At 41.6% G+C, this 27,494-nt stretch overlaps 1 protein-coding gene across 3 annotated transcripts in view; it reads right to left on the reverse strand.

Annotated features, from left to right (window-relative positions):
* Nucleotides 1-27,494, reverse strand: part of cux1b (cut-like homeobox 1b) — a 216,163-nt gene that overhangs the window by 14,504 nt on the left and 174,165 nt on the right. Inside the window, exons 11-23 of one of the 3 annotated variants that reach the window (XM_061973071.1) lie at nt 22,795-22,983; nt 22,647-22,705; nt 22,402-22,444; nt 22,169-22,265; nt 20,356-21,147; nt 19,608-19,691; nt 19,120-19,221; nt 17,114-17,655; nt 16,882-17,023; nt 15,756-16,043; nt 15,484-15,672; nt 9,070-9,334; nt 125-8,987 (exon numbers count right to left, since the gene is read on the reverse strand). In XM_061973071.1, the coding sequence (XP_061829055.1) occupies nt 8,495-8,987; nt 9,070-9,334; nt 15,484-15,672; nt 15,756-16,043; nt 16,882-17,023; nt 17,114-17,655; nt 19,120-19,221; nt 19,608-19,691; nt 20,356-21,147; nt 22,169-22,265; nt 22,402-22,444; nt 22,647-22,705; nt 22,795-22,983 (3,285 nt within the window). In that variant the 3' untranslated portion in view covers nt 125-8,494. Of the gene's footprint in view, nt 1-124; nt 8,988-9,069; nt 9,335-15,483; nt 15,673-15,755; nt 16,044-16,881; nt 17,024-17,113; nt 17,656-19,119; nt 19,222-19,607; nt 19,692-20,355; nt 21,148-22,168; nt 22,266-22,401; nt 22,445-22,646; nt 22,706-22,794; nt 22,984-27,494 lie in introns of those variants that run through there. The other 2 variants (XM_061973072.1, XM_061973073.1) reach the window with 2 other exon arrangements.

A 27,494-nucleotide genomic window follows, 5' to 3' on the forward strand; every position in this document is an offset into this window, starting at 1 on the left:
TCATTCGTGATTGTCGGTACTCACCTGTGTGTCCGGGGGGCAGGGGGCTGACAAACTGTAAAAAAACCGCACCCTTTTTTCTCTGAGAATACTTGTTTACACCAACAACGCAGCACACTTGTAGTATTTGTATAAAAGAGATTTACTTCAATTATCACACCTAGGGTGCATGTGAATAATAATGATGATGAATCAAATGTCAATCATAACAAATACATTGTGAAGGTTTCATACAGTGATATTGCTTTTCAATGTTTGCAGAAGGGACTGTTTTACAGTGCTGAGAACAAACAACATGTTACGTTTAGTAAATAGAAAGATATAAAGAAAGCGATGATACATGAAAACATGAGAAAAAAAACAGCATCTCGTGTGTGACGGAAGTGCTGAGAGATGTGAGGAGGGCGAGGGAGAGAATGAAGTGTCCCTTTTACAGTCATGCATCCTTTTTTTTTTTTTTGTCAACAACACACACACGCGCGCACACACACACACACACACACACACACACACACACGTTTCAACTAAGCAGAAGTGTTCCGCGTCGTTGATGACAGGATCAAATGGACTTCAAAACAAAAACAAAAACACGTGCTAAAGCCTCAACAAGCATCTTAAAGCTTTCCAACGTTGGAGAGGAGGGAGGAAAGGAGCTCTCTCTCTCCTCCCCGGGACATTTTGGTTGTCAGTCTACACTGTGGTTGAAGCTACAGGAGGGAGACGACAAAATGTGGACGACTACATCACTATTTGGCTTTTTGCTTCCTTTTTTTTTTTTTTCTCCACTGAAATGTTGAGCATTCCAGAAGGGGGGGGGGGCAATTCCAAAAAGAAATGGAAAAAGGAAGAAGCGAGCATTGAAAGGATGAGTGTATTGTGCTGTGTTAGGTGTGTATGAACGTGTGTGCTATGCATACAGCACTGCTGTCATTCTTTACAAAACCCACTTCATTATATATATTCTAAAAGTATTATTAATATTACAAAAAAAAAACCAAAAAAAAAACATCTGAGGTTTTTCTTTCTTCTTTTTTAAAGGTTTTTTTTTCCTGAATAGGGTGACCAGTGCTGCTGTCCAGGCTTCAAACACAATGAACAAAACAACTCATGAATAAGCACTACTTCAAAAACAGATCATACAGTAAAGCTTTACATCTTCAGAAGAAAAAAAAAATGTTATACAGCATCTGTTACACCTTTACAACAGTGTATAGAATCATCTTGATCTTTAAATTTGTAGAAAAATATCTGTGGATCATGGAAAAAGTCCTGAATCGTCCCTTCTCTCGTCCTGCCTTCAAATAAAAGCACACTGTGACACTAAGTGACTCCGGAGCTGCTTTGCCCGACTCCTATTTACACTTTTATTTTATTTTTTTCCTCTCCTCCAAACAGTTGGCACACGTCATCTCAATACCTGCAGTGACGCCACAGCAAACCTGACACGGAACAGACGGAAAACAAAGAAAAATGCCCTATGAATAAATTCAGTGTTATTACAGTGTTTGCTGCGTGCTTCCTCCTCCACTCTGCTAGATATGTACAACGTCGTCATGCTTCCAGGGGACCGTCTGGGGGACCCACCAAAGCCCGAGTGGGTCAATCGTTAAGAACACACATCATCTCCTTTTTTCAGCGAGTACACGTACACACACACACACACAAACACACACACGACGGGTTGCGGGTGGTTGAGGGGACTCCATGTGGATCAGACTTTGATATCGCAAGTTTGGTGCCCTGCTTGGCAGTTAAAGGCACAAATCTGATGTGGTTTTAGGATGGCGGGGACAAGGCGACTGCTCAAATGGTTTAAGTGCTTCGTACAATGTTGCAGTAGCTAGAAAACGTGCCGATGTCGTCCACCACTGGCCTTCGGATGTTTGACACCTGTCGTCCGCAGGAAGGGACGACCGACACAACAGCATGCGCTATATGGACACAAGTACTGGGACACCTCTCCTGATTGGTGCAATAATTAGGGGTTGTTCTTCTCTAGGAGTGGGCAACAATTATCCATTACTGCAGACTGCCTTTTCAATAAAAGGACCACAACTATGAAACTCTCTACCGGACACTTTGAAAAGTTGTCACTTTCAAAAAAGAAACAATTTCAAAAAACAAACAAAATTGTGGCTAGTTGAGCAACAATCGTGTTCCCATGTTTAGTTTTTACTCATTTTACTAATTGTTTTTATCTAGTCTGCACTTTGTCTGTGTTATTATTATTATTATTATTATTGGCTTCTATCTAGTTTGCACTTTGTCTGTATTATTAATATTATCATTATTATCGACTCCTCTTTGCCTTATCCTTTTTATTTTCCTATATTTAAAGATGTTAGATCTGTGTTGTTGTTGTTCTGGGGACAAGTGTTGAAAATTAGCTTTGGCTACAAACACTATGATGCATACATTGGATAACTGTTTCAGATATCTATGTTTCTGTATCTGTCCCTATTTCAAATAAACCTTTATATATTATATTAATGAGATGGTAGGGAAACAACTTTCTGAATGTTCTAAACTCCTGTTTCCACATACAGTACAGGCCAAAAGTTTGGACAGACCTTCTCATTCAATGTGTTTTCTTTATTTTCATGACTATTTACGTTGTAGATTGTCACATCAAAACTATGAATGAACACATGTGGAGTTATGTAAAAAAAAAGGTGAAATAACTGAAAACATGTTTTATATTCTAGTTTCTTCAAAAATAGCCACCCTTTGCTCTGATTACTGCTTTGCACACTCTTGGCATTCTCTCCATGAGCTTCAAGAGGTAGTCACCTGAAATAGTTTTCAAACAGTCTTGAAGGAGTTCCCAGAGGTCTCGAATGCCAAGAGTGTGCAAAGCAGTAATCAGAGCAAAGTGTGGCTATTTTGAAGACACTAGAATACAAAACATGTTTTCAGTGATTTCACCTTTTTTTGTTAAGTACATAACTCCACATGTGTTCATTCAAAGTTTTGATGTGACAATCTACAATGTAAATAGTCATGAAAATAAAGATTGAATGAGAAGGTGTGTCCAAACTTTTGGCCTGTAGTGTGTGTATATATATATATATATATATATATATATATATATATACACACAGTATATATATTTTTTTAGAAAGCAAATAAGATGACTGACATTACGACTTTGCCTTTAATGTCAAATAGAAAAGGTCATTTTATATTTAGGCACTTCTCCCCCAAGGGAGTCAGAGCTTTTCTTCCCGTCACTCCCACTAGTGACCTGGGAAGGCAGCCATGAAGTTTGTCAGAGAGTTCAGATGCTAATTGAAATGTATTTATAATTGCAATTTACTAGGTGCTATATTTTGTTTTCATTAAAAAAAATTGTAATTGCAGAGTTGTCTTGTATTGGGGTCAGTACAGTCCAGTGGTACCTCGGTTTCTAACGCCCGACTCTTCGCATAATTTGGTATTCGACGGCCGAACAGGGCGTCTACCAAACTAAGGTTCCGTGAAAGTTTTTATCCAATTGCCATCAGGCTCCTAAACTTAATAAATGCACATAATGAAAACACGGTACAAAGTGTTAATATTAGACAAACATTGCACTACTGTTTGTTTTTACCACTGCTTACTTTATGCTTTTTTTTATAGTATTCAAGAGGGGTTCTAAAAAAAAAATTATTCACATCCAAATAGCGATTGTTGTTTATGTCGATTCTAAATGTATTCAGAATTTTCGAGAATCGATTAAAAAAAACAACAACAAAAAACACATATTGTCATTTTTCTTTTTCAAATCAATTTTGGGATTAAACCATTAAACAACTATTATTGATATGATTATTTTCATTGATAATGTATTTTTGGGTTTCCTTTTTTTATATGACTTAAATTGCTTTGCTAATTTCGATCCTAAACATTGTAAAAATGTGATTGGTTGCTCTATTTCATTTTATGACAAAGATTAACATTCAGTGATTTTTGTAAAAAAAAAAACATTTTCATAATACATTTTTAAAAATAGTTTTTTTTAGGCCTTTTGTAATCTGTAGCCCATTTTGAAAAAGGTTTTATTACAATTCATATATAGCAAATATTTTAGGAGAATAGTGTTGAATGGCCATCAAATCTAATCGTGAGGTGCCCAAAGATTCCTACCTCTAGTATTAACACATAGGAAGTACATTTTAAATGCAATAGTCTATTCCCTGTTACACGATTTATAGCATCACAGATTATTAATAACAAAACTTTTCAACTCAATTTTAAAATTGGTTTATTTTACTTTATGGCGTTCTTATCCATTTAATTTAGTTTTGTCTGAATGAAGTGCAACGTAATTTGACATTTTACATATTGATGTAAATGTGTGAATGACAACAACATAGAGTTGAATGTGAATGGCCTGTTTTGCTGCAACGAAGTACAACTAAAAGAGCCCAAAAAAAAGTTGCGAGTGCCAGAACTTTGATAAAGAAGGTGAAAAACACGATTGAATTTGAGACAGAAGTGGTAGTGAAGTCTGGTTGTTTATCGCCTCCCTCCCTCCTTCCTTGCCAATCATCGCTAACAAGTCTTTAATTAAGAAAAATCATGCGCTGATTTATTTCTTTTAACTACTTTTTAGAAGTATTTTTGTGTGTGTGTGTGTACGTTTTTTGTTTTTATGCTAAAGAAAACACATTTCCTCTTTTTTAAAGGATTAATAAAGTTATGTTAAATGTTAATTTATCCATTTCACTTTACATTTAAATGTACTTGTCTGCATGTTAAACTGTGTCTTTGTATAATCTACTTTGCTTTGATATTTTTGGGCTGGATTAATTAGATTTGCATTATTTATGTGAAAAATACTTTCCCATATGATTCAGTCCTTGTTGAATATTTTTGCACGGATTAATAACGAACACCGAGGTACCACTGTGTTTGCTAATCAACAGTGCCTCTGCTGGTCGTACTCAAGTAATGCACTTCATTTTGCCAAATTCATTGGTTAATTACAGTGCCCATTTTTGATCTCTTATTCATCAGCTGTGACAACAACTGAGACCTGTGGTGGTGTTAGAATATGTATAATTATGTATAAGTTATCACACAACTCTTATGCTTAAAGGCCGTTGCTATAGTTATCTATTGTGGTCAAGTTGTACTTTTCTATCTGTGCAAAGGCACACAACTTATCTTCCACTGCAAGTTGCCTCGCAGCAGCAGTTTCTGTCTTCCAGCCCGCTATGGACTTCAAGTACCTAAATGAAGATAAGGCGACAACACGCAGACAAGGCAGAGCCAGGGCGAAATCTCGAGCTCAAGTACATTTGCATTCTGAGTAATCATGTATTGTGATACTGGGGCTGCCTGCGTAATATGTGTGTCCACTCCCTTTAGAGGCAGCCTCACTAGGGAACTCCCGAATAAATAGAGGAACTGAGTGCGCAGCCCCAGACGTTTCTCCTCATGAGCTAAATTGGACTTGGTCTCTACTTGATTCCTTGCTTATTGTCTTGTGTAATAGATAGTTCGGTGTTTGAACCTGACAGGTGAGGAAGAACAAGAGCCCTGACCTCAACGCTATTAAACACATTTGGGAAGACCTCAAAAATCCTTCCACACATCGTATCTGTTACAACAGCCATGTTCCAATACTTGAGTCCATATAGTGAGAAGAGAATTCTGTTCATCAAGTGGTTACTAATTGTAACGACGTGGGATGTGTTTCCGTTCTGTCTGAAAAGGACGCAGTCCATCGCGTTTGTTTTCTGTTTTAGTGTCGGGAGTCTGTGCTTGGTTTACAACCACGCTGACGAATAAAAGGCCTCCATTTCCCAGGAGCCTGGGATGGTACTCTGGTGTAGTGTTGTACAGACCCTGTCCTAATAAGTGCTTGGCTATACCGACTGCGAGAGAATAGAATTCTTAATAATCGCAGGTTGCTAGCTGGTACAACTCGTCTAATCTCAATTTGGCAGATATGACCTCTTTGCAGCATGGGTTCATTTCTTGTGACAACGAGCTTACACCCGGACCTGATCATCGATGATGTGATTAAGGAGGGGATGATGGGGGAAAAAGAGCATTGGTGTCAGAGCTGACACAAGACGAGGAGAAATGATCAGCGGGGAAATAGATATGCTATCAATCATCACTGATCTTGATATGTTTGTTCATTCTTGAGCTAGCAATTTGAGAGCATAACTGTCATGGAAAATAACGCAAAAAGCTCCGGGGTGGGCGTGAGGTGTAGCAAACGCATTATTTAAGAGCTACTGAAATGACACTACAACTTGTTTTTCTTAAGAATTCATGAATATACAAACAAATGAGAACTAGTACATCTTTGTAAATATTAACCAATACTGCCGGCAGTCTATAACGTCTAATAAAAATGTTACTTGCCCTCAGGAACAGTATAATCCCTTAAAAAATAGACAACTCAAATGATAAGACATTAAATGAAAAATGACAGCACCTATAAATAAGCAGAATAAAAACCAAAACTATAAATGCAACAGCAACAACAACAACAACAAAATAGCAATAAAACCAAGCTACAGTAAATCATTGTATTATACTAGGTGGTGAGAAGATTAATGGTAACGCATCTTTAAAAGAAGGGTGTCAGTTGTGCACTAGTAGTGTGTGCAAGTAGAAATATGAACCCCCCCCCACACTCATTGGAAACAAGTGCGCACACACACACACACACACACACACACACACACACACACACACACACACACACACACACACACACACACACACAAAGGGGAGGCAGTGGGCTGACAGGCACTGAGGGTTTGTGTGGGACCAGGAAAAGTAGGAGGAGGTGATATGCCTTAAAAATTGTAGTGTATACAGTAGAATTGAATGTAAAAAGACTCCCTGGATACAGGAAAGACTGGAGAAAAGTGGAAATACTCACCCCGGGGTTGGAGTGAACTGACTTTCCCAAATAACAAAAAAAGGAATCAAATACTGTACATTGCAAAAAACCAGGAGCTTCGTTATGCTTCTTTAGAACTTTTGTAAATTGAAACTCTTGAGTGAATTGACCTTGACCCTGACTTACATGCAGGAAGATATACACATGAGACGCACCATCACACATACGCACACGCTCTTCCTGATTTGGCCTATAAAAAGATGTGTTTGTGAACAGGAAATTAGCTGGTGGTGCGCACACACACACACACACACGCACACACACAAAACATACACACGCACCCGAGCAGATCCAGTGCTGGGTCAAACTGTGACGACCTAGGAAACAAGAGTTCAGTATCACCAGCTACAGTACTACGTGAATTCATTAGTTTGTGACAATGCAACATTATTCCAACCTAATTTGCTTCAAAAACAAAACAAAAAGCAGTAACTTGTTATTCTCTTTTCTGCTTATTGTGTACTAATTAAAATGCATCCTAAAAATTCCCTATTTTGTTTTCTTTAGAGTCAAAAGACTGTGCAATCTCTTATTGGCAACCAAATTGCAATATGAAGAAATAAAGGAGAGATGGCCCTTTGTCCTTCAAGGAGGACCTAAGGAGGCAAAAAAAGGGGGTTCCTTCTCTCCTTCCTTTCCAGACGAGTGTGTGTGTGAATTTTGTGTGTGTGTGTGTGAGAAATGAAGTGATCCTTCTGGCCATCACATGGCTGTCAGCAGGATAGGATAGAGGACACGACAGGTCAAAGTTCGTACACCGGTAACCATGGCAGCTCAGGCCTGGCATGACCCTCTTAAGAGTGTAGGAGTGAAGCAGACGTGCTGCCACCGAGACAACACACACACATACTAACACACACACCGTTTGTGGTGTGCACACACACACACACACGGGTGCACACTGACACGACCCCTAAACATACAAAAAAAACAAAAAAAACGACACACGCACACGCGCAGTGAGTGAAAAAGGCAAAGGGTTTGTAACAGTCACTCTACAGTGTGAAAAATGAGGCGTCTCACTGAGTGAGGGGAGGTTTGTGGACACTTGGGAGGTGAGAAGAAGAGCGGGAAAAAACATCTCCTTTCAAAAAAGTGAGAGTTCTTGTAAGAGAGTTCCTGTCTCTATCTATCATCTAGCAGTGTCTATCACTGGGACAGCTGCTGTCTTACCCAGTCCAGGTTTTGCGCCCGGCTGTGGGTCAGACCCCAGCTCGGGACTAACCAGTCTGGTGCACCAGTGGCTGGTGATGGGGGGGAGGTACAGCAGGGCCAGAGGCCAGCAGGACGGCTAAGTGCTTTTCTCAGTACAAAAACAAAACTCCGTTTAAAAAAAAGGAGAGACACTTAAGTTCTCTTATTTTGTTCTTCTAAGTAATCAGTAAATCTTCTTGTTGAAGGGTTTTGCCAACCACACTTTGTTTCTTTCCTCTTTTTTTTTTTGGGAAAGCTTCTGTGTAGTAAAAATTGGCTGCTGAGCTTGACTTTGGCTGCGTCCACTCTCCGACTGGAACAGAGCAGGAGGGGTCCAAGTTAGAGGTTGTGAGGTTATGAGACAAGAGGGGCGAAGGGTGGTCAGGAGGGGGGCTAGAACTCCCACTCCGAGGGGTCCTCTTTACTGGCAGCCTTCTCCAGCCTGTGAATGATGTTATTGAGGTTGGCCGCTTTCTTCTTCCGCAGATTGTTGTCCCTGGGATTCCTGGCCGGGCCAGAGGCCGGTATATTAGTACTCGATGCGGAGCTACTGGGGGACGCCTCCGTGAGGCTGAAGAGGCCTAATCCGCCTGGGCCGCAACTAGACCCTGGGGGGACGCAGTCTATCTGGGCAGGGGAATTATTAGAGCCCCCTGCTTCGGACTCAGCCTCCATGTCGTGGTCTTTGCACACTCCCCTGTGATCCTCCAGGCCCACGCTGAATCCCTGGCGCGTCTCCACGGTGCCCTCGGATTCTGTCCCGTCACAGCTGTCTCCTTCTCCTGCTTTAGACCCACGCAGGGAAGGGGAGCCCCCCTCACTGCCAGGCCCCATTCCTCCTGCTGCCTGGATCTCCTCAATGAAGAGTTCTCGTCTGATACGTGACCTACAACAGACACTAAAGGTTAATCGTTAGTTATTAACGCACACGTCTAAATAGCTGACTTGAATACATCACTCATGCTGACCTATAATTATGGAACCAGTTAATGACAGTACTAGTCTTCAGGTTGAGCTGGGAGGCCAGCTCCTCAATGGTCTTAGGGGAGGGATATGGTTTCTGTTGGTACGCCCTTTTCAGGGCCTCCTTCTCCTCGGGTCCCAGCACAACCCTGGGTTTCTTTAGATGCTGCTGCCCCGGACTCTGAGAGCCCTGCGTGTAGTCCGGCCCCACGAGGCCCACATCCACAGAATGGCCATCACTCAAAGAGCTCAGCCTCCTCTTCATGTAGGCTAAAGAGAAAGAGTATAACAGTTATTTGTAGAGACTATAACAACCACATGTATGGTAAATATGAGGTACCGTGTGGTGGGTAAATACTGTATTTTTCGGACTATAAGTCGCAGTTTTTTTCATAGTTTGGCCGGGCTCCAGTGCGACTTATATGTTTTTTTCCTTTTTTATTATGCATTTTCGGCAGGTGCGACTTATACTCCGAAAAATACGGTACTTTCAAAATGTTTCAGGTATTTTTCATGTAATTCACATTATTACGGTGTCAGTGAATTCATTATTGGAACATTAGGGGCGTATCTGACGTTGGGTAGCCTTTCAACCAAAGGATTAAAAAAATGAAAAGAATACAGTACCGTATTTTTCGGACTATAAGTCGCAGTTTTTTTCATAGTTTGGCCGGGGGTGCGACTTACACTCAGGAGCGACTTATGTGTGAAATTATTTACACATTACCGTAAAATATCAAATAATATTACTTAGCTCATTCACGTAAGAGACTAGACGTATAAGATTTCATGGGATTTAGTGATTAGGAGTTTGGTAAACGTATAGCATGTTCTATATGTTATAGTTATAGACTCTTACCATAATATGTTACGTTAACATACCAGGCACGTTCTCAGTTGGTTATTTATGCCTCATATAACGTACACTTATTCAGCCTGTTCACTATTCTTTATTTATTTTAAATTGCCTTTCAAATGTCTATTCTTGGTGTTGGGTTTTATCAAATACATTTCCCCCAAAAATGTGACTTATACTCCAGTGCGACTTATATATGTTTTTTTCCTTCTTTATTATGCATTTTCGGCAGGTGCGACTTATACTTCGAAAAATACGGTACATACAAAATTCATAACACAGAGGAAAATAAGTACATAAGTTATAAAAACAAGCTAACTAGCATACTACGAACAGGTAGAAAAGAATATTACAGTCAATTATTAGACAAACGAACAATATGAGAGCAACATGGGGCATCCTCAATAGCATTATTAACAATGGCACTCTGAGGGATCACCCCCAATACTTCTCAGACAGAAACATAAATAAAGTAGTTGAAAGCTTCAATAATTACTTTGTAAATATTGGACCAAAATTGGAGGAAATAATTCCAGACCCAGTTTCAACTGAGCACTTGAATGCCACCATAGATAGAAATCCTAACTCAATGTTCCTCACTAAAGTGAGACAGGAGGAAATAGTTAAAATCATGAAAAAGATGCAAATCCAAGACTTCTATCGATTGTAATAGAATTGATATGGAAACAATAAAAAAGGTAACTGAAGAGATCTCTTGAAGAGATATGTTAGAATAATTATGTATAAGTTATCACACAACTCTTATGCTTAAAGGCTGTTGCTATAGTTACTATCTATTGTGCTCAAGTTGTACTGTTCTATCTGTGCAAAGGCACGCAACTTGTTATCTTCCACTGCAAGTTGTCTCGCAGCAGCACTTTCTGTCTTCCAGCCCGCTAAAACAGCCAAGGACGGACTTCAAGTACCTCAACAAAGATAAGACGTCAACACGCGGACAAAGCAGAGACAGGGCGAAATTTCGAGCTCAAGCACATTTGCATTCTGAATAATCACGTATTGTGATACTGGGGCTGCTTGCCCCTCCCCCTAGACGCAGCCTCAGCGATGTTAACTAGGGAACTCCTGAATAAATAGAGGAGCGCGTGGGACTGCCCCTCAGAGCGTGGTGGGAAACTGTAACTGAGTGTGCAGCACCAAACATTTCTCCACATGAGCAAAATTGAACTCTGTCTCTGCCTGATTCCTTGCTTCTTGTCTTGTTTAATAGATAGTTCGGTGTTTGAACCTGATGGTATATAAGTAACCTATCATTTCAAACAAGCAAAATCACAAACAAAATGAAAATAGCTAAAGTTGCACCAATTTACAAGACTGGAGACAAACACCAATTTACAAATTACAAACCCGTTTCTTTACTTCCACAATTTTCTAAAATCATTGAAAAACTGTTCAAAAACAGATTGGAGAGTTTCGTAAACAAATATAGAATATTCGCTGAGAACCAATATGGATACAGAGCTAATGTTTCAACTTCTATGGCTTTAATCAAAATTACAGAGAAAATTACCAATACAATAGATAGTAAAAGAGTTGCAGCAGCAATGTTTATGGATCTAACTAAAGCATTTGTTCAATAATCACACCATTTTGATCAAAAACATTAGAACGGTATGGCATCAGAGGGTTGGTCTTAAACTGGATTAGAAGTTACTTAACCAACAGGAAACAATACGTGAAGCTAGGCAAACACACATCTACAACGCTAAATACTGTATATCCTGTGGTACAAAAAGACCAAAATTGTTCAATCTTTATATAAATTACATTTGTAAAGTTACAAAAGATTTAAAGTTAGTATTATTCGCGGTCGATACAACAGCGTTTTGTTCAGGAGAGAACATACAGAAGATAATACAAATATTAACAGAAGAAATGAACAAATTAAAAAGATGGTTTGACAAAAACAGACTATTCTTAAACTTCAGTAAAACTAAAATAAGGCTATTTGGTAACAGTAGAAGGGAAAGTCAAACACAAATACAAATAGACGGAATAGATATTGAAAGAGTAAAAGAAAATACATTTTTGGGAGTAATAATAGATGATAAAATGAATTGAAAATCTCATGTAAAAAATATACAACATAAAGTAGCAAGAAACAAGTCAATAATGAATAAAGCAAAACATGTTCAAAAATCACTTCAGATTCTCTACTGCTCGCTAGTGTTACGTATCTGAGTTATTGTGCAGAAATATGGGAAATAAATACAAAAATACACTTCATTAACTAACCATGTTACAAAAAAGATCAATTATAATAATACATAATGTTGGATATAGAGAACATACAAACCCTTTATTTATTGAATCAAATTCAACGATTTGGTGCATTTGCGAACAGCTAAAATGATGTACAAAGCAAACTATAACCTGCTAGCCAAGAACGTACAACAATTCTTCTCAACAAAAGAGGAGAAAAATAACCTTAGAGGAAAATCTAATTTAAAACATGTGTATGCACGTACAACACGTACAACCTTTGGCCTATTTGTGTGTTAAATGATGGAATGGATTAAGCAAAGAAATCCAACAAAGCAGCAATAATATTCACTTTAAGAGACTGTTCAAATGACAAGTGTTCACAAAGTACACACAACAATAATTATGATGAACATCGTGAAACCTTTTTTCTCTTTTTGAGATAAAGATTATTTATGTATCTAATATTTGTTTACTTACTATGGTATATTATTTATTTATTCACTGTCCTGTTACAGAGAACAAAGAAATGGGATAAAATTGCTATAGTATGAAAAGGGGTAGGATTAAATAAGCTCAGCTTCTTCCTACTCCTTTTCGGACATGCTGTAATGAAACAAGTGGAAATATGTGACGCATTACATTGTATCCTATGCATGTTCCACATAAACTGAACTGAATAGCACTCACCATGAATATACTGAAATATTTGCAGTTAATACTAAAATGATGTACAAAGCAAACTATAACCTGCTATCAAAGAATGTACAACAATTCTTCTCAATTAAAGAGGAGAAATATAACCTTAGAGAAAAAAATAATTTAAAACATTTATATGCACGTACAACACTTAGAACTTTTAGCATATCAGTATGTGGAATTAAATGATGGAATGGATTAAGTAAAGAAGTTAAAAATTGTACTCATATGATCCAGTTTAAGAGGTTGTTCAAAATAATAGTGCTTACTAAGTACAAAGACGAAGAATTATGAGAAATACTTCCAACCTTATTGAAAATAAGATATTCTTCATCTCAGTATGTTAATAATGACTGAATTAATTAATTACATATTACAAAACTGTTGTGTATACTAATTCATAGAGGTTATTTTATTATATAAAAAGGTCAGTAAATGATTCTATATATTTGTAAACGCTCTGAAGTGGGAAAGGGGTAGGATTAAATAAGCTTTGCTTCTTCCTACTCCTTTTCGGGCATGATGTAAAATGAAATGATATGAAATTGTGTGATGTATTATGCTGTAAGTGTGTTCATGTTCCAAATAAACTAAAGAAAGAAAGAAAGAAAAATACATGTGATTGGTATCGCTCGATATCAGTTATGAAAAATCGGTATCGGAATCGGCAGCATAAAATCCTGTTCAGAACATTCCTGATTATTATAAATCAAATAGTCCATTCTGACTTTTGGAAATAGGCATTATGCTATCACACATCCTCCTCAACAGACACTAGATGGTGCTATTGAACTTCCCAGCAGCAGTAACAATGCACGCCTCCTGCCATTTCCACTCAGAAAGGTTGCTCTAGCACAGCTTGCTTTGGGCACCAGCGGCTGAAAATGAACAGTTCGTAGCTGCGTCGCATTAGTTTGACATTTGGTCCACCCCGATACTTGCTGTCAGATATACTGTATTAGTGGTGGCCCTCAGAGCAAGGTTAGACTACTGAAAAAAAGCTTTGTATGGTGGTACCTTACGGGCTGGTAGCACAAAGGTGAGAGGTCAAACATGGTTATTGTAGAGTAGGTTTGTGTCTTTGCTCGGAGCTCTGTTCCCGGTCAGAACTACTGGCCATTGCTACTGGGGTTTGTTACATTGGGGTCAATAGTCCTCAATGAAGCTTGAAGGATAGCACTCCCCCAAACATGCATGCTTTCGCCTGTGCTGTCTACCTTTGTGTTCATTATTTACAACAATTAGAAGGACACTGATCCAAGTGGAATAAATACATCTATGCATCCAAGAAGAGAGCATCAATTGGTGATGATTGTGGAAGCTATAAGGGTGAATGAAGGCTATGCTGAATATCAAACAAGAAAGAAACCCAGCATGATCTAGGGCAGTGTTTTTCAACCTTTTTTGAGCCAAGGCACATTTTTTGCGTTGAAAAAATGCGGAGGCACACCACCAGCAGAAATTATTAAAAAATGAAACTCAGTTGACAGTAAAAAGTCGATGTCACAATTGTTGGATATGACTTTAAAGCATAACCAAGCATGCATCAATATAGCTCTTGTCTCAAAGTAGGTGTACTGTCACATCACACCCTGACTTATTTGGACTTTCTTGCTGTTTTCCTGTTTGTAGTGTTTTAGTTCTTGTCTTGCGCTCCTATTTTGGTGGCTTTTTCTCTTTTTTGGGAATTTTCCTGTAGCAGGTTCATGTCTTTGAGCGATATTTCCCGCATCGACTTTGTTTTAGCATTTAAGAATATTTCAGTTGTTTTTATCCTTCTTTGTGGGGACATTGTCGATTGTCATGTCATGTTTGGATGTACTTTGTGGACGCCGTCTTTGCTGCACAGTAAGTCTTTGCTGTCGTCCAGCATTCTGTTTTTGTTTACTTTGTGGACAGTTCAGTTTTAGTTTCGTTCTGCACAGCCTTCCCTAAGCTTTAATGCATTTTCTTAGGGGCACTCACCTTTTGTTTATTTTTGGTTTAAGCATTAGATACCCTTTTACCTGCACACTGCCTCCCGCTGTTTCCGACATCTACAAAGCAATTAGCTACCACCTACTGATATGGAAGAGTATTACACGGTTACACTGCCGAGCTCGAGACAGCGCCGACACTCAACAACAACATAATTTGCAGACTATAATTACTGGTTTGCAAAAAATATTTTTTACCCCAAATAGGTTAAATTAGATCATCTCCCACGGCACACCAGACTGTATCTCACGGCACACTAGTGTGCCGCGGCACAGTGGTTGAAAAACACTGATCTAGGGGATGAGCAAAGATTAAAAATACAAGTTTATAGACTGATGATTATTACGATGATGACAATGATGAAGAGGCGTGCTGATGAGTGTGAGTAAGCAGGCCCGCGGCAGTCCCCTAGCTGTCACATCTCATACAGTATGTGATGTCTGCCGTCCTGATTGCTACTGACATCACACCAAGATGACTGTGATCCGCACAACATGCTTGGTTGTCCTGCACAAAGGATATTGACTGTGCAGATGTCCATGTGGAATTCAAAGGGCTTTCATCTGCATGTATTTATCAAACAAACGCGCATGGCAAGATTTTTCTTTCCACTCTTTCAAATCTAAAGGCATTCAGGTCTATACGCAGCGCGCACTTCAATACACACCTTTCTTCTCGAGTCGTTTCATGTCCATGAGTTTCTCCACACTGTGCGGGTCCTGGAGCCAGAGCTGCATGCGGACAAAGGGCTCCCTACCCTTCAGGCTGAGCTTGTGCCAGGGTTTGGGTCTGGCCAGCAGGTCTGAGACGGAACCTTGCGTCAGACCCAAGATAGTCTCCCCAAACAGACGCTGACCTGGTTAAAAAAAGGGCAGAAATGACCTACTTAAGCGGGAGCAAAGCTACAAAATACAAGAATGTACTTTCAGTATGTTTTACCAAGGTTGTTGTCAGTCAGCACCTCCTTCACCTTCTTGGTAATAGCGTACGTATCGAGTTCAGGAGACATTGCAACCATCTCCTGAATGCTTAGACCCGAGTGGCCCGGTATAGGCAGCGGGGTGCCGGGCTGAGAGTCTCCACATGTAGGATCTTCAGAGGTGGGTTTGAGACCAGACGACTGCGATGTAAGCAGATCTCCCGCGAGACCGTTGACAGACTCTTCAGCTGAACTGAGAGGTGACTCTGGAGCAGGGCTGCAGCTTGCTGATGTCTTGGGAGTACCCTCTGATTGTGGAAAAGAGGGAAAAGAACACCACATAAATAAAATGATAAATGGGTTGTACTTGTATAGCGCTTTTCTACCTTCAAGGTACTCAAAGCGCTTTGACACTACTTCCACATTTACCCATTCACACACACATTCACACACTGATGGAGGGAGCTGCCATGCAAGGCGCTAACCAGCACCCATCAGGAGCAAGGGTGAAGTGTCTTGCTCAGGACACAACGGACATGACAAGGTTGGTACTAGGTGGGGATTGAACCAGGGACCCTCGGGTCGCGCACGGCCATTATTCCACTGCGCCACGCCGTCCCCGTAAGACATTTCATGCACCAAAACAGTTATATCCCCATATCCTACGGGCTTTGAGTCATTAAAATCTAATTCCTATTTAACAAACAGCAAAGGTGTTTAAGTTTATAGTTTGACACTTTTTTGGCTTCCTGCTCCTTCCTTCATCTCCCTGTCTCTGCCTGTGTAGTGCTGCTGTGCAGCTCAGCAGGCTGGAAGAGAGCAGTCATGAGGAGCTGTCAGTGTACATTAGCTGCTGTTTACACCCCCAGAGAGAAACACAGACACGCACACACAGGGCTGCCATCTGGCGCCGCAACACTAACTTGTCTATGACATGACAAACCAGCAGCTTGCTGGCTGACACTGCCACAGCACCGAGGACGGGGGGTGGTGGGAGGAGTTGGGGATGCGGGATCGGGTGAGGGCGAGAGTGATGGAGGGAAGATGGAGTGATTGACAGGCAGGACAGTATAGCAACTTGCCAATAAATCTAATCAAGCCCACAGTAGCCTGCTTGTATGCATGCACTGATGTGGATTTGTGTACCTTGGTTCTGAGCTTGCTGGATGTGTACGTTTTGCCCCTGGTCTCCATTGAGCCACGGCTGCATGCGCAGATATGGCTCCCGGTTCCTCTGGTTCAGTTTGTTCCACGGCTTGTTTCGAGACAGACTGTCACTCAGTATTCCCTACAGCACGCACCAGGGGAATGGAACTATTAGCAGTAGTGCAAACAGAACGTGGTGAAGGGAAATAAGTTTAGTTCAGCCTGCCCTCACCTCTTTGGAGTCCTCTTGGTTGTGGTTCTCTTCTTCTGCTCCGGGCCTGCGGTGGTCCGTGTGCATGCTGCTCCACCATTGCTCTCTCCAGTAACCCACTCCTCCAGCACCGCTTCCTGAGCGTGCTGACCCCTCGGAGATCCGACTCTGCCTTAGAGCTCCATCCATTGACGCGTCGATCCCCAGAGAAGACCGAGCTTCCTTCTTTACACTGGAGCTGAAGTCCAACACCGGGGACGGGGAGGACGGGGAGGACAACAGGGAGCTGGTAGGCTTCTTGAGGGAGAGCGCAAGAGGATTGTAAGGGGGGAGGGGAGCAGTGAGCGGTGAGCTCATGAAGTCTCTCTGAGACAACGACCCTAGGGAGGATGAGGAAGACGAGGCTTTGAGGATAGGCTCCAACGCAGCCTGCTGGGCCTCCATCTCTCTGCGAGCTTGCTCTAGGATGGAGCGAATGGCCTCATCTGACCCACTGCCGCCTCCTATGCTGCTTCCACCTCCTCCTTTGAGGCCTGCGTACGAGGGTTGCACGTGGGACAAATCTGGTGAAAGAGAAAACTAATGTGAGCACTGCAAAAACTGAAATCTAAGTAAGATTAAATATCTCAAATAAGGGTGATATTTGCTTATTTTCTGTCTGATAAGATAATTCTTCTCACTAAGCAGATTTTATGCTGGAGTGCTTTACTTGTTTTAAGTGTTTTGGTCCTAAATGATCTCAGTAAGATATTACAGCTTGTTGCTGAGATTTTATGACCTATATTGAGTAAAACATGCTTGAAACTAGAATATCAACTGTTGCAAAGCTGTGTCATCAACACTCACAAGTTTAAAACTACTAATAATGTCTCATTTCAAGCATGAAAAAAAAAATCATGACTTTGACAGAATTGTGTCTCATAATTAAAACGGACTTTGCCGTTTTATTTTCAATGAAACAAGAGAAAAGATGTACTCATATAGTAGTACAGTCGGCACAGTACAGTAAACGGACAGTTAATATTCTAACAATTTTGAACAGAAATAGTTCACGCACATTCAGATAAATTCTTCAAAATTACAATAAAAATTTTTTGGGCCGGGGTCCGGGCTGTATATATGTGCACTAATTGACTGAAAGAGCACGCACTTGGCGTGATGATGTCATGTTATCGATGGGAAAATGCATTTTTAGACAATATGATTTGCCTGAGGGGCAGCACGGTGGTAGAGGGGTTAGTGCATCTGCCTCACAATACGAAGGACCTGAATAGTCTTGGGTTCAATCCCGGGCTCGGGATCTTTCTGTGTGGGTTCACTCCGGGAACTCCGGCTTCCTCCCACCTCCAAAGACATGCACCTGGGGATAGGTTGATTGGCAACACTAAATTGGCCCTAGTGTGTGAATGTGAGTGTGAATGTTGTCTGTCTATCTGTGTTGGCCCTGCGATGAGGTGGCGACTTGTCCAGGGTGTACCCCGCCTTCCGCTCGATTGTAGCTGAGATAGGCTCCAGCGCCCCCCGTGACCCCAAAGGGAATAAGCGGTAGAAAATGGATGGATGGATTTGCCTGAGCGGCTAGTAGACCCTGAGAGTAACAAGCGGTTGCCTTTCCATTAAGAAAAATAAAGTAGTTTTTAGTATAAGTTTACTGGTTTCAAGAAATGTAATATATCATATAGCATATCATTATGTCAAGATAATGGCACTAGTGTTGACTTAAGAATATTTTTCAGCAAAAAGGTCTCTTTTTTTTCTACCAAGAAAAGTGCACTTGTTATTAGTGAGAATATACTTATTTTAAGTATTTTTGGGTTCATTGAAGTTAGCTAATTTTACTTGTTTTGGAAAGTCTTGACAAGCCAAATGTTCTTGTTCTATTGGCAGATCATTTTGCTTAATTCAAATAAAATACCCCTAATTTTTTTTTTTTTCCTTTCTTCTTTTTGAACACTTGACTTTTTGCAGTGAGGAGAGTATTCAAAAACATCTCCGGACATGACGGAAGACGACAGATTTACACTCACCGGCTTTCTGCACCTGGAGCTCTCTTTTGGCCTGCTCCAGAATGGACTTGATGGCCTCGTCTGAACCGGCATCTGGAGTGCGGATACGAGCAGTGATGTTCCCTGGAAGGAGAAAGGGAAACAAGAGAACAGAGAGACATGAACACATTATTACCAAGTACAAAAACAAACTATATGGAGGTAAAGATAACAATATTTATTCAAACATCATTCCCACCACAAAGGTAACTAGAATGAAAAAGCTTCCTTTGGAGCCCATGCATGCAAACATACTACACGCCACACCGCTGCAGAACTACCACTAAAGTCCCTCGATGCACATGCTGGCTTGGTCATTCCGACTGTGCGGCTGGCATCAAGGCACAATTATGCTAATTGGACCGGCAATTAGTCAACGCAGCACACACACACTGGATATACAGTTCACCCTTACAAAAACATGCCACACAGACAGAACGTGCTAGAATCTGCGTGTGAAGGGGACAGACCTGTGTGTGAAGCTGTATTGGAGTGGGTTCTCCGCTTCGGAACGTCCTGAAACATTCGGCTAAGCTGGGGCTGGCCTGAGCCCTCTGTTAAAAACAATACCACACACTATGTTACAGCATTTGTGTGTTTTGTTGTTGGTATAACAGCTAGACTATGTGGTTCCCTATAATGTACTGCAAGTAAGTGGAATGTATGAGTATTGTTATCCAGTGTGAGAAATACATTGATCTTCACCATGTGGGGCTGCTCTATCTCCAACAGCATTATTGAACTACTAAAACACTAGTGTGGGACATAATGCCTGTTTACTAACTGCCACCTCACTTTCATTAAGACAAGGTGGTAGACTTTGTGGTATTTCCTGTACCACTGAGGCCACCTTCAATCCAGAAATGTCCTGATGCGTTAACAAAAGCAGGCCCAGGCTAAATCGAATCTACCCGCAGTTATCAGTACCTCCGCCTTCCTCCTAGTTGCCACCAATCAATGCTATTGATGTGTGAAAGGTTTCTGTATTGACCACAATAGCTAGGAGAGGCTCCTGGGATGAATGTGTGTGTCGAGGAACTAATTCAGGACACACTGATGTGGCGCAGGACGGGAGTTGGGAGAGAGAAATAAAAATATAAAGGCTATTCCTTATCGACAAGCTGATCAATAGCTCTGTGCAGGGCTTTTCACACAAACACACACACACACACACACACATGCTTGTAATACACCCACACCACAAGATGCACAAATCACCTCTTTGCCGTCCCTGGATGCTGCGCAGAGCAAGGATGTTCTGCTCATCGGCCAGAAACTGCCTCATCTTGTGGAAGGGCTCCTTCCCCCGGATGGTGAGTTTGTTCCAGGGCTTTGGTCTGGCAAGGATCTCGCTGACTGAACCCTGGGAGAGTCCCAGCACGTAGTGGCCAAACACACGCTGCCCAATGTTGTGCTTGATCAGCTGCTCTTTCACCTGCCGGGCAATCTCTGCTGTGTCCATATCCTCCCCATCCAAAACACTCCCTGTGGTGGCGTCAGAGTGGCTCGGTGACGGCGAGGGGGCGCTGCCGGCGGTGCTGCTCCCGTTAACAGGACCCATGTCAGGGCTGGCCGGGGGTGGCTGAGGGCTGCTGGCTGCCAGAGGGATGGCAGCAGAGCCGGGGGTGGAGGTCGGGATGGAGCTGAGGGTTGGAGTGAAGGGGGTGAACAATAAAGCCCCACTGGGGATCCCAGAAGACTCCTGCAACGCTTTGGAGTAGAAGGTTTGGAGCAGCTGCCGCTGGATCAAGGAGTTCAAAGCCATTTTACCGCCCACCAGCGGGAAGACGGGAGAGTAGAAGTCCTGTCCAATGCCAGTTGGAGTGAACGGGTGCGTTTCCCCGCTGCTGGTGGTGGTGGTGGCAGTGTTGAGGGCGATTGTGTGAGCGCGAGATAGGGGAGGCTGCGAGGAGGAAGGAAGAGAAGGAGGGGGAGGAGGTGGCGAAGAAGAAGGGTTGCTGGTTTCCTCCTTGGATGTCTTCTCTTCTTTCCCTTTCCGCCCGGCTGACCCTACAAGAAAGGTCAAACACACCATGCATTATGGGGGGAGTCAACAAAAAAGGGATTCCAAAAACAGGGAAGAAACACGAAATTAACTTAAGTCTTTTCCAAATTAGTGAATTTTCCTTTTTTGCCAACCCCCCCCAGACAAAATGCCCATGCATTAGTGATTTCAACCTTTCTTGTAAGTTACAGCCTGGAAGGGAAAAAAATCAGGACAAAAACAATTGACACTGTGCCGTTAAGGCAAATAATGTCCACAGACCATAAGTGTGTCTTGGTCCATCCTGCAGAAGAGTGATCCTTAACACTTTATTGTCCAACTGCTGTGCAGTAACAAGTCTTTAGTTCATTTAACATATCCAGGGGCACAAAATGTTATGGCTGAACAGAATAGAAATACATGTCACCACAGGATAAGTCAGGTCTGGTCTGACTCAGAGTAAAGACCAAACCTTTCCAATACACATGAATCAAAGCAAATATATAAAAACATGTTATTTTACCCCCCAATTTTTTAACTACAAGAATCCATCTTGAGGATAGGCGCAGCGAGCAATATTATTCAAATGCATAACCATTGAGACTTAACATGATTGAGCGAGACAGTAGGCTCCCCTTACTGTGAATGTTAATCAATTCAGAGCTACTCAGCTATTCAAGCCTAAAGCTATGACATTTCAAACCCATAAACACTGTTGCGGTGGTCCTGATGCAAGGGGGGGGAGCATAGTGTGGTGTCCTCAATTGTGGAGTTGTGCAACTGCATTACTCTTAAGGTTGACCTGCTAGTGTATTTTGTCACAAGCGCTTCCCTTTGTGTGCAGGGTGAATACAACAGCCATGACATTGCATTACGTTCGGAAAACCGTACAGCACCTTTGTGTAGCAAGTATTCTCAGAGAAAAATACGCACGATGCATGTACTTTCATGCATCCATACGCTACTGTACAGCCTTACCTGCAGCCCCCCTTGTAGCCTCCTCCAGGAATACTGTAAAGGTGGACCCTCCTAAAACCTCAAACTTACCACTGAGCTCACTGTTGGCTATGCGTAGTGCGGCACTCTCAGACTGAAGACTACGGTTCCTCTCCAGTAACAGCACCTCCAGAGGTTTGGATGAATCCTAATGACGACAAAGGAAGATTAAGAAAAATAATGACCTCGTCCTAGCCAATTTAAAAGCTCCTAATTATATTTGTCCCTTTATTAATTGATGTCCTAACTGTGGTCGTAGAGAGGTAGCAAGAGACCACGTTTACCTGCACGGAGTCGGATGTTCCAAACTCCACTGACTTCAGAATACTGAGAACAGAGAAGAACCCAATGTAATAATTTGACACAATATGTGGTCAAAGTGAAAAACAGAAAACAATCGAGCTGCACACATGCAAGCCTCATCTTCATCTAAAATGAGGGCATGCTTTTGGTGAACTCCGCGAGCATCAACCACATGAAGTAAATGGAACTGTACTTAACACACGCACAACAAAGTGTTTTCACCTACCCCAACTCCTTCTTCACCTCCTCGTAGTCTGCTTGCTTCTGAAGCTTCTCCTCCAGTTCCTGTTGATAAAAAAGAACATTGAAAAGTCCTTAAACATACACAGAATGTGTTAAAAATGCCAAAATAAACATCCAGAGACGTCTCCTACCTTGAGAACGGCTGTCTTGCTGCTAAGCTGCTGCTCCAGCTGTGTGATCTGGGTGCTGGTGGTCTCTCGGAGTTTGGTCAGGCTGGCCTGCAGTCTCTGGACGTCCTCCACCAGCTGTGCGGTTTCCCTTTCTTTGGCCCTGAGCTCCGCCTCCAGACTTGAGTGGGATGCCACCTCTGCTGCCTGTTCCTGTGAGCCAAAGACAACAGTAGTTTAATCTGACAGCAAACAAGCCATAATAAGTATTCAGATAACTAGTAAATGGGGGGAAAAGGGCACCTCAAGTAGAAATGCTCTCTTACTATTGCGCATGTACAGGCATTAGAGGGTTTTTTTGTTTGTTTTTTTTTACATGTTTTAAGTTTTACTAAAAACTTAACATATTTTCATCTTTTTTATTGGATGTATCTTCTCAAAAGACAAAATAAATTATTGTTTTTTAGTCGATATCAACAAGTACCACCATATAAATAGAAGCACTGTTTTTGTCAAGCTTAAAGCTTACATTGCTAATAAGTGGGATGTGAAGACATTTTTGATTTATATATTAATTTTCAGTCAGGGGTTGAACATGACAGATGTACTGAAGAACAGTGCTGTCAACTAAATATGTTTTAATCAGATTAATCACACTTTTAAACAATGGATGTCCGCTAACTTCTTGCAACTCAACGCCGAGAAAACGGAAATGCTGATTATCGGTCCTGCTAGACACCGACATTTATTTAATAAAACCACCTTAACATTTGACAACCAAACAATTACACAAGGCGACTGGGTAAAGAATCTGGGTATTATCTTCGACCCAACTCTCTCGTTTGAGTCACACATTAAGAGTGTTACTAAAACGGCCTTCTTTCATCTCCGTAATATCGCTAAAATTCGTTCTATTTTATCCACTAGCGACGCTGATATCATTATTCATGCGTTCGTTACGTCTCGTCTCGATTACTGTAACGTATTATTTTCGGGTCTCCCTATGTCTAGCATTAAAAGATTACAGTTGGTACAAAATGCGGCTGCTAGACTTTTGACAAGAACAAGAAAGTTTGATCATATTACGCCTATACTGGCTCACCTGCACTGGCTTCCTGTGCACTTAAGATGTGAATTTAAGGTTTTACTACTTACGTATAAAATACTACACTGTCTAGCTCCAGCCTATCTTGCCGATTGTATTGTACCATATGTCCCGGCAAGAAATCTGCCTTCAAAGAACTCCGGCTTATTAGTGATTCCCAGAGCCCAAAAAAAGTCTGCGGGCTATAGAGCGTTTTCTATTCGGGCTCCAGTACTATGGAATGCCCTCCCGGTAACAGTTAGAGATGCTACCTCAGTAGAAGCATTTATGTCCCATCTTAAAACTCATTTGTATACTCTAGCCTTTAAATAAACTTTTTCAGACCAGTTGATCTGCCGTTTCTTTTCCTTTCTCCTCTGCTCCCCCCTACCCCTTGTAGAGGGGGAGACACACAGGTCCGGTGGCCATGGATGAAGTGCTGGCTGTCCAGAGTCGGGACCCGGGGTGGACCGCTCGCCTGTGCATTGGTTGGGAACATCTCTGCGCTGCTGACCCGTCTCCGCTCGGGATGGCTTCCTGCTGGCCCCACTATGGACTGGACTCTTACTATTATGTTGGATCCACTATGAACTGGACTCTCACAATATTATGTCAGACCCACTCGACATCCATTGCATTCGGTCTCCCCTAGGGGGGGGTTACCCACATATGCGGTCCTCTCCAAGGTTTCTCATAGTCATTCACATCGACGTCCCATTGGGGTGAGTTTTTCCTTGCCCTTATGTGGGCTCTGTACCGAGGATGTCGTTGTGGCTTGCGCAGCCCTTTGAGACACTTGTGATTTAGGGCTATATAAATAAACATTGATTGATTGACTTTTGAGATGTGATTAATCACAGTAAATTACTTGCTTGTTTAATTCAAATTAACTTGAAAAGACCCACATTTTTTGGCAAAAATGCAGTGCAACTGAAAGAATGTCATAAACTAACATTTTTCAAAATGTCTTTTATTTGCTAAAAAATTTCTACAATTATATCTAGTCCCATCAGGGTGTGTTTTCAACGTAAAATGTGCTAGCGAGCACACCAGTCGTAGTCTTCTCACTCATCTTTGCACTGCCGTGTGTATTGACTTGATCACTGTCTGCATTACAACTTGCAGAGACTTTTCAGGTAACCGGGCACTCAACATTAATTGGGTGATTTATTTGCAATAATGCATAATCAATGCAATATTTTTTTGCGATTAATTACACGCAAGAAGAAGAAGGACAGAACATCACTGGAAATAATTAAAAAAACATTACAAAACTGACAGATAATTGGCTGACATGTCCGACTGTTTGGTACATAATTAAAGTATTTTTCGGAGTATAAGTCGCAACGGAGTACAAGTCGCACCTGTCGAAAATGCATAATAAAAAAGGAAAAAAACATATAAGTCGCACTGGAGCCCGGCCAAACTATGAAAAAAACTGCGACTTATAGTCCAAAAAATACGGTAGTGTAAACCAGGGAGTCCGAAGTCATTTGTGTCATAGTAAAAGTACATTTATCCAAATAAACTTTATCTTGTTGACTTTGAGAGCCCTAATTAAAAATCTAACTAAAACCCGGCAACTTTTAAAATCCAAAGAGGACACAATCACCAGTTACAGGCGTAGCCCTGAACAGCTATTTTGGGGGCCTGTGTGATCTTTAATATGTGCTGAGTCAATCAATCAATCAATCAATGTTTATTTATATAGCCCTAAATCACAAGTGTCTCAAAGGGCTGCACAAGCCACAACGACATCCTCGGTACAGAGCCCACAGAGTGAAGGCGGAAGTGGCATATGGTTAGAAAACAGTGGGACGGTCTGAATGCACACTTCTATTCAACGGAGAAGTAGGACACATTCCCAAATTTGGACAAAGCTAGTGTGTGTGCAGAGCTGAAAAGAAAAGAAGTGTTTCTGCTGCCAGGGTTTTCCAGCTAATAAAGTCTATTAATTTATTATAAATAAAGTCTGTATGTTGCAAGACGTTTTTTTCTCGCTACCAACTCAAGTCAATATGAACTCGCCGAGCCAAATAAAGGTCAGTTTGTCCCTTTATTGAAAATGTATTTTACTGTACTTCTATTAAGGAAAAGTTAGTTTTGGGTACATATTCAATCAATCAATCAATGTTTATTTATATAGCCCTAAATCACAAGTGTCTCAAAGGGCTGCACAAGCCACAACGACATCCTCGGTACAAAGCCCACATAAGGGCAAGGAAAAACTCACCCCAGTAGGACGTCGATGTGAATGACTATGAGAAACCTTGGAGAGGACCGCATATGTGGGTAATCCCGAGGGGGGGTTATATTGTTATCGTTTGATCACCAAATATACAATACAGAATAAATGACACTTGAATATGCTTAAGAGGGGTCAGGGCACAGCAGTACAGATTTACTATCCATTGAAAAGGACTCATTATTGTCTAAATGGCAACACAGAGTGTAAGCATTGTTGCTAACTATCCATCTTCGTTCGCTTATCCGAGGTTGGGTGACGGGGAAAGCAGCCTTGGCAGATACAGCTACTTCTTTCAGGTCCTTGAAGGTGTTCCCAAGAGAATCAACAGTCTTTCCAGCGTGTCCTGCGTGTTTCCCCGAAGCCACCTACCAGGTACCACTGTTATCTAGCACAGCCTTAATCCTCTTGGACATGGAATTCAGCAGATCTGCACAGGTGGTTACTGGAAACCTCTTCCACTCCTCCATTAATGACATCACTGTGGACACTTTGTCCTCTTCTACTTTCCCTCTGCTTAAGTATGCCCCACAGTTGTTCGACTGGGTGCAGGACAGGTCTGGAATCAGGAGAAATACTTGGCTACCCAATCATCTTTGGTTTTCTCAGAAAGGCACCTTTTAGAGGTGTGTTTGGGTTCCTACCATGTTGGAAATTTGACATATAGACCACGTTACCAGGGGGATTTTATGTTCTGCTTCACCACCTCAAAAACATGTTGGAATTCAAGATTTCCTCAATGGATTTTCCTAATGCAGACAGCATGATGATACCACTACCAGGATGGACTGTAGGGGTTAAAGGCCTACTGAAACCCACTACTACCGACCACGCAGTCTGATAGTTTATATATCAATGATGAAATCTTAACATTGCAACACATGCCAATACGGGTTAGCTTACTAAAGTGCAATTTTAAATTTCGCGCGAAATATCCTGCTGAAAACGTCTCGGTATGATGACGTCAGCGCGTGACGTCGCGGATTGTAGAGGACATTTTGGGACAGCATGGTGGCCAGCTATTAAGTCGTCTGTTTCATCGTAAAATTCCACAGTATTCTGGACATCTGTGTTGGTGAATCTTTTGCAATTTGTTCAATGAACAATGGAGACAGCAAAGAAGAAACTGTCGGTGGGAAGCGGTGTATTGCGGCCGACTGCAGCAACACAAACACAGCCGGTGTTTCATTGTTTACATTCCCGAAAGATGACAGTCAATCTTTACCATTGGCCTGTGGAGAACTGGGACAACAGAGACTCTTACCAGGAGGACTTTGAGTTGGATGCGCAGACATGATACCGTGAGTATGCATGCAGCTGCGGCTTCCAAACATTTGATCGCTTGCCCATATGTGTGTGCCGCTATGTGCATGTCACGTACGTAACTTCGGGGAC

The sequence above is a fragment of the Nerophis lumbriciformis genome, linkage group LG17 (genome assembly GCF_033978685.3).
Source record: "Nerophis lumbriciformis linkage group LG17, RoL_Nlum_v2.1, whole genome shotgun sequence".
Classification (NCBI taxonomy): Eukaryota; Metazoa; Chordata; class Actinopteri; order Syngnathiformes; family Syngnathidae; genus Nerophis; species Nerophis lumbriciformis.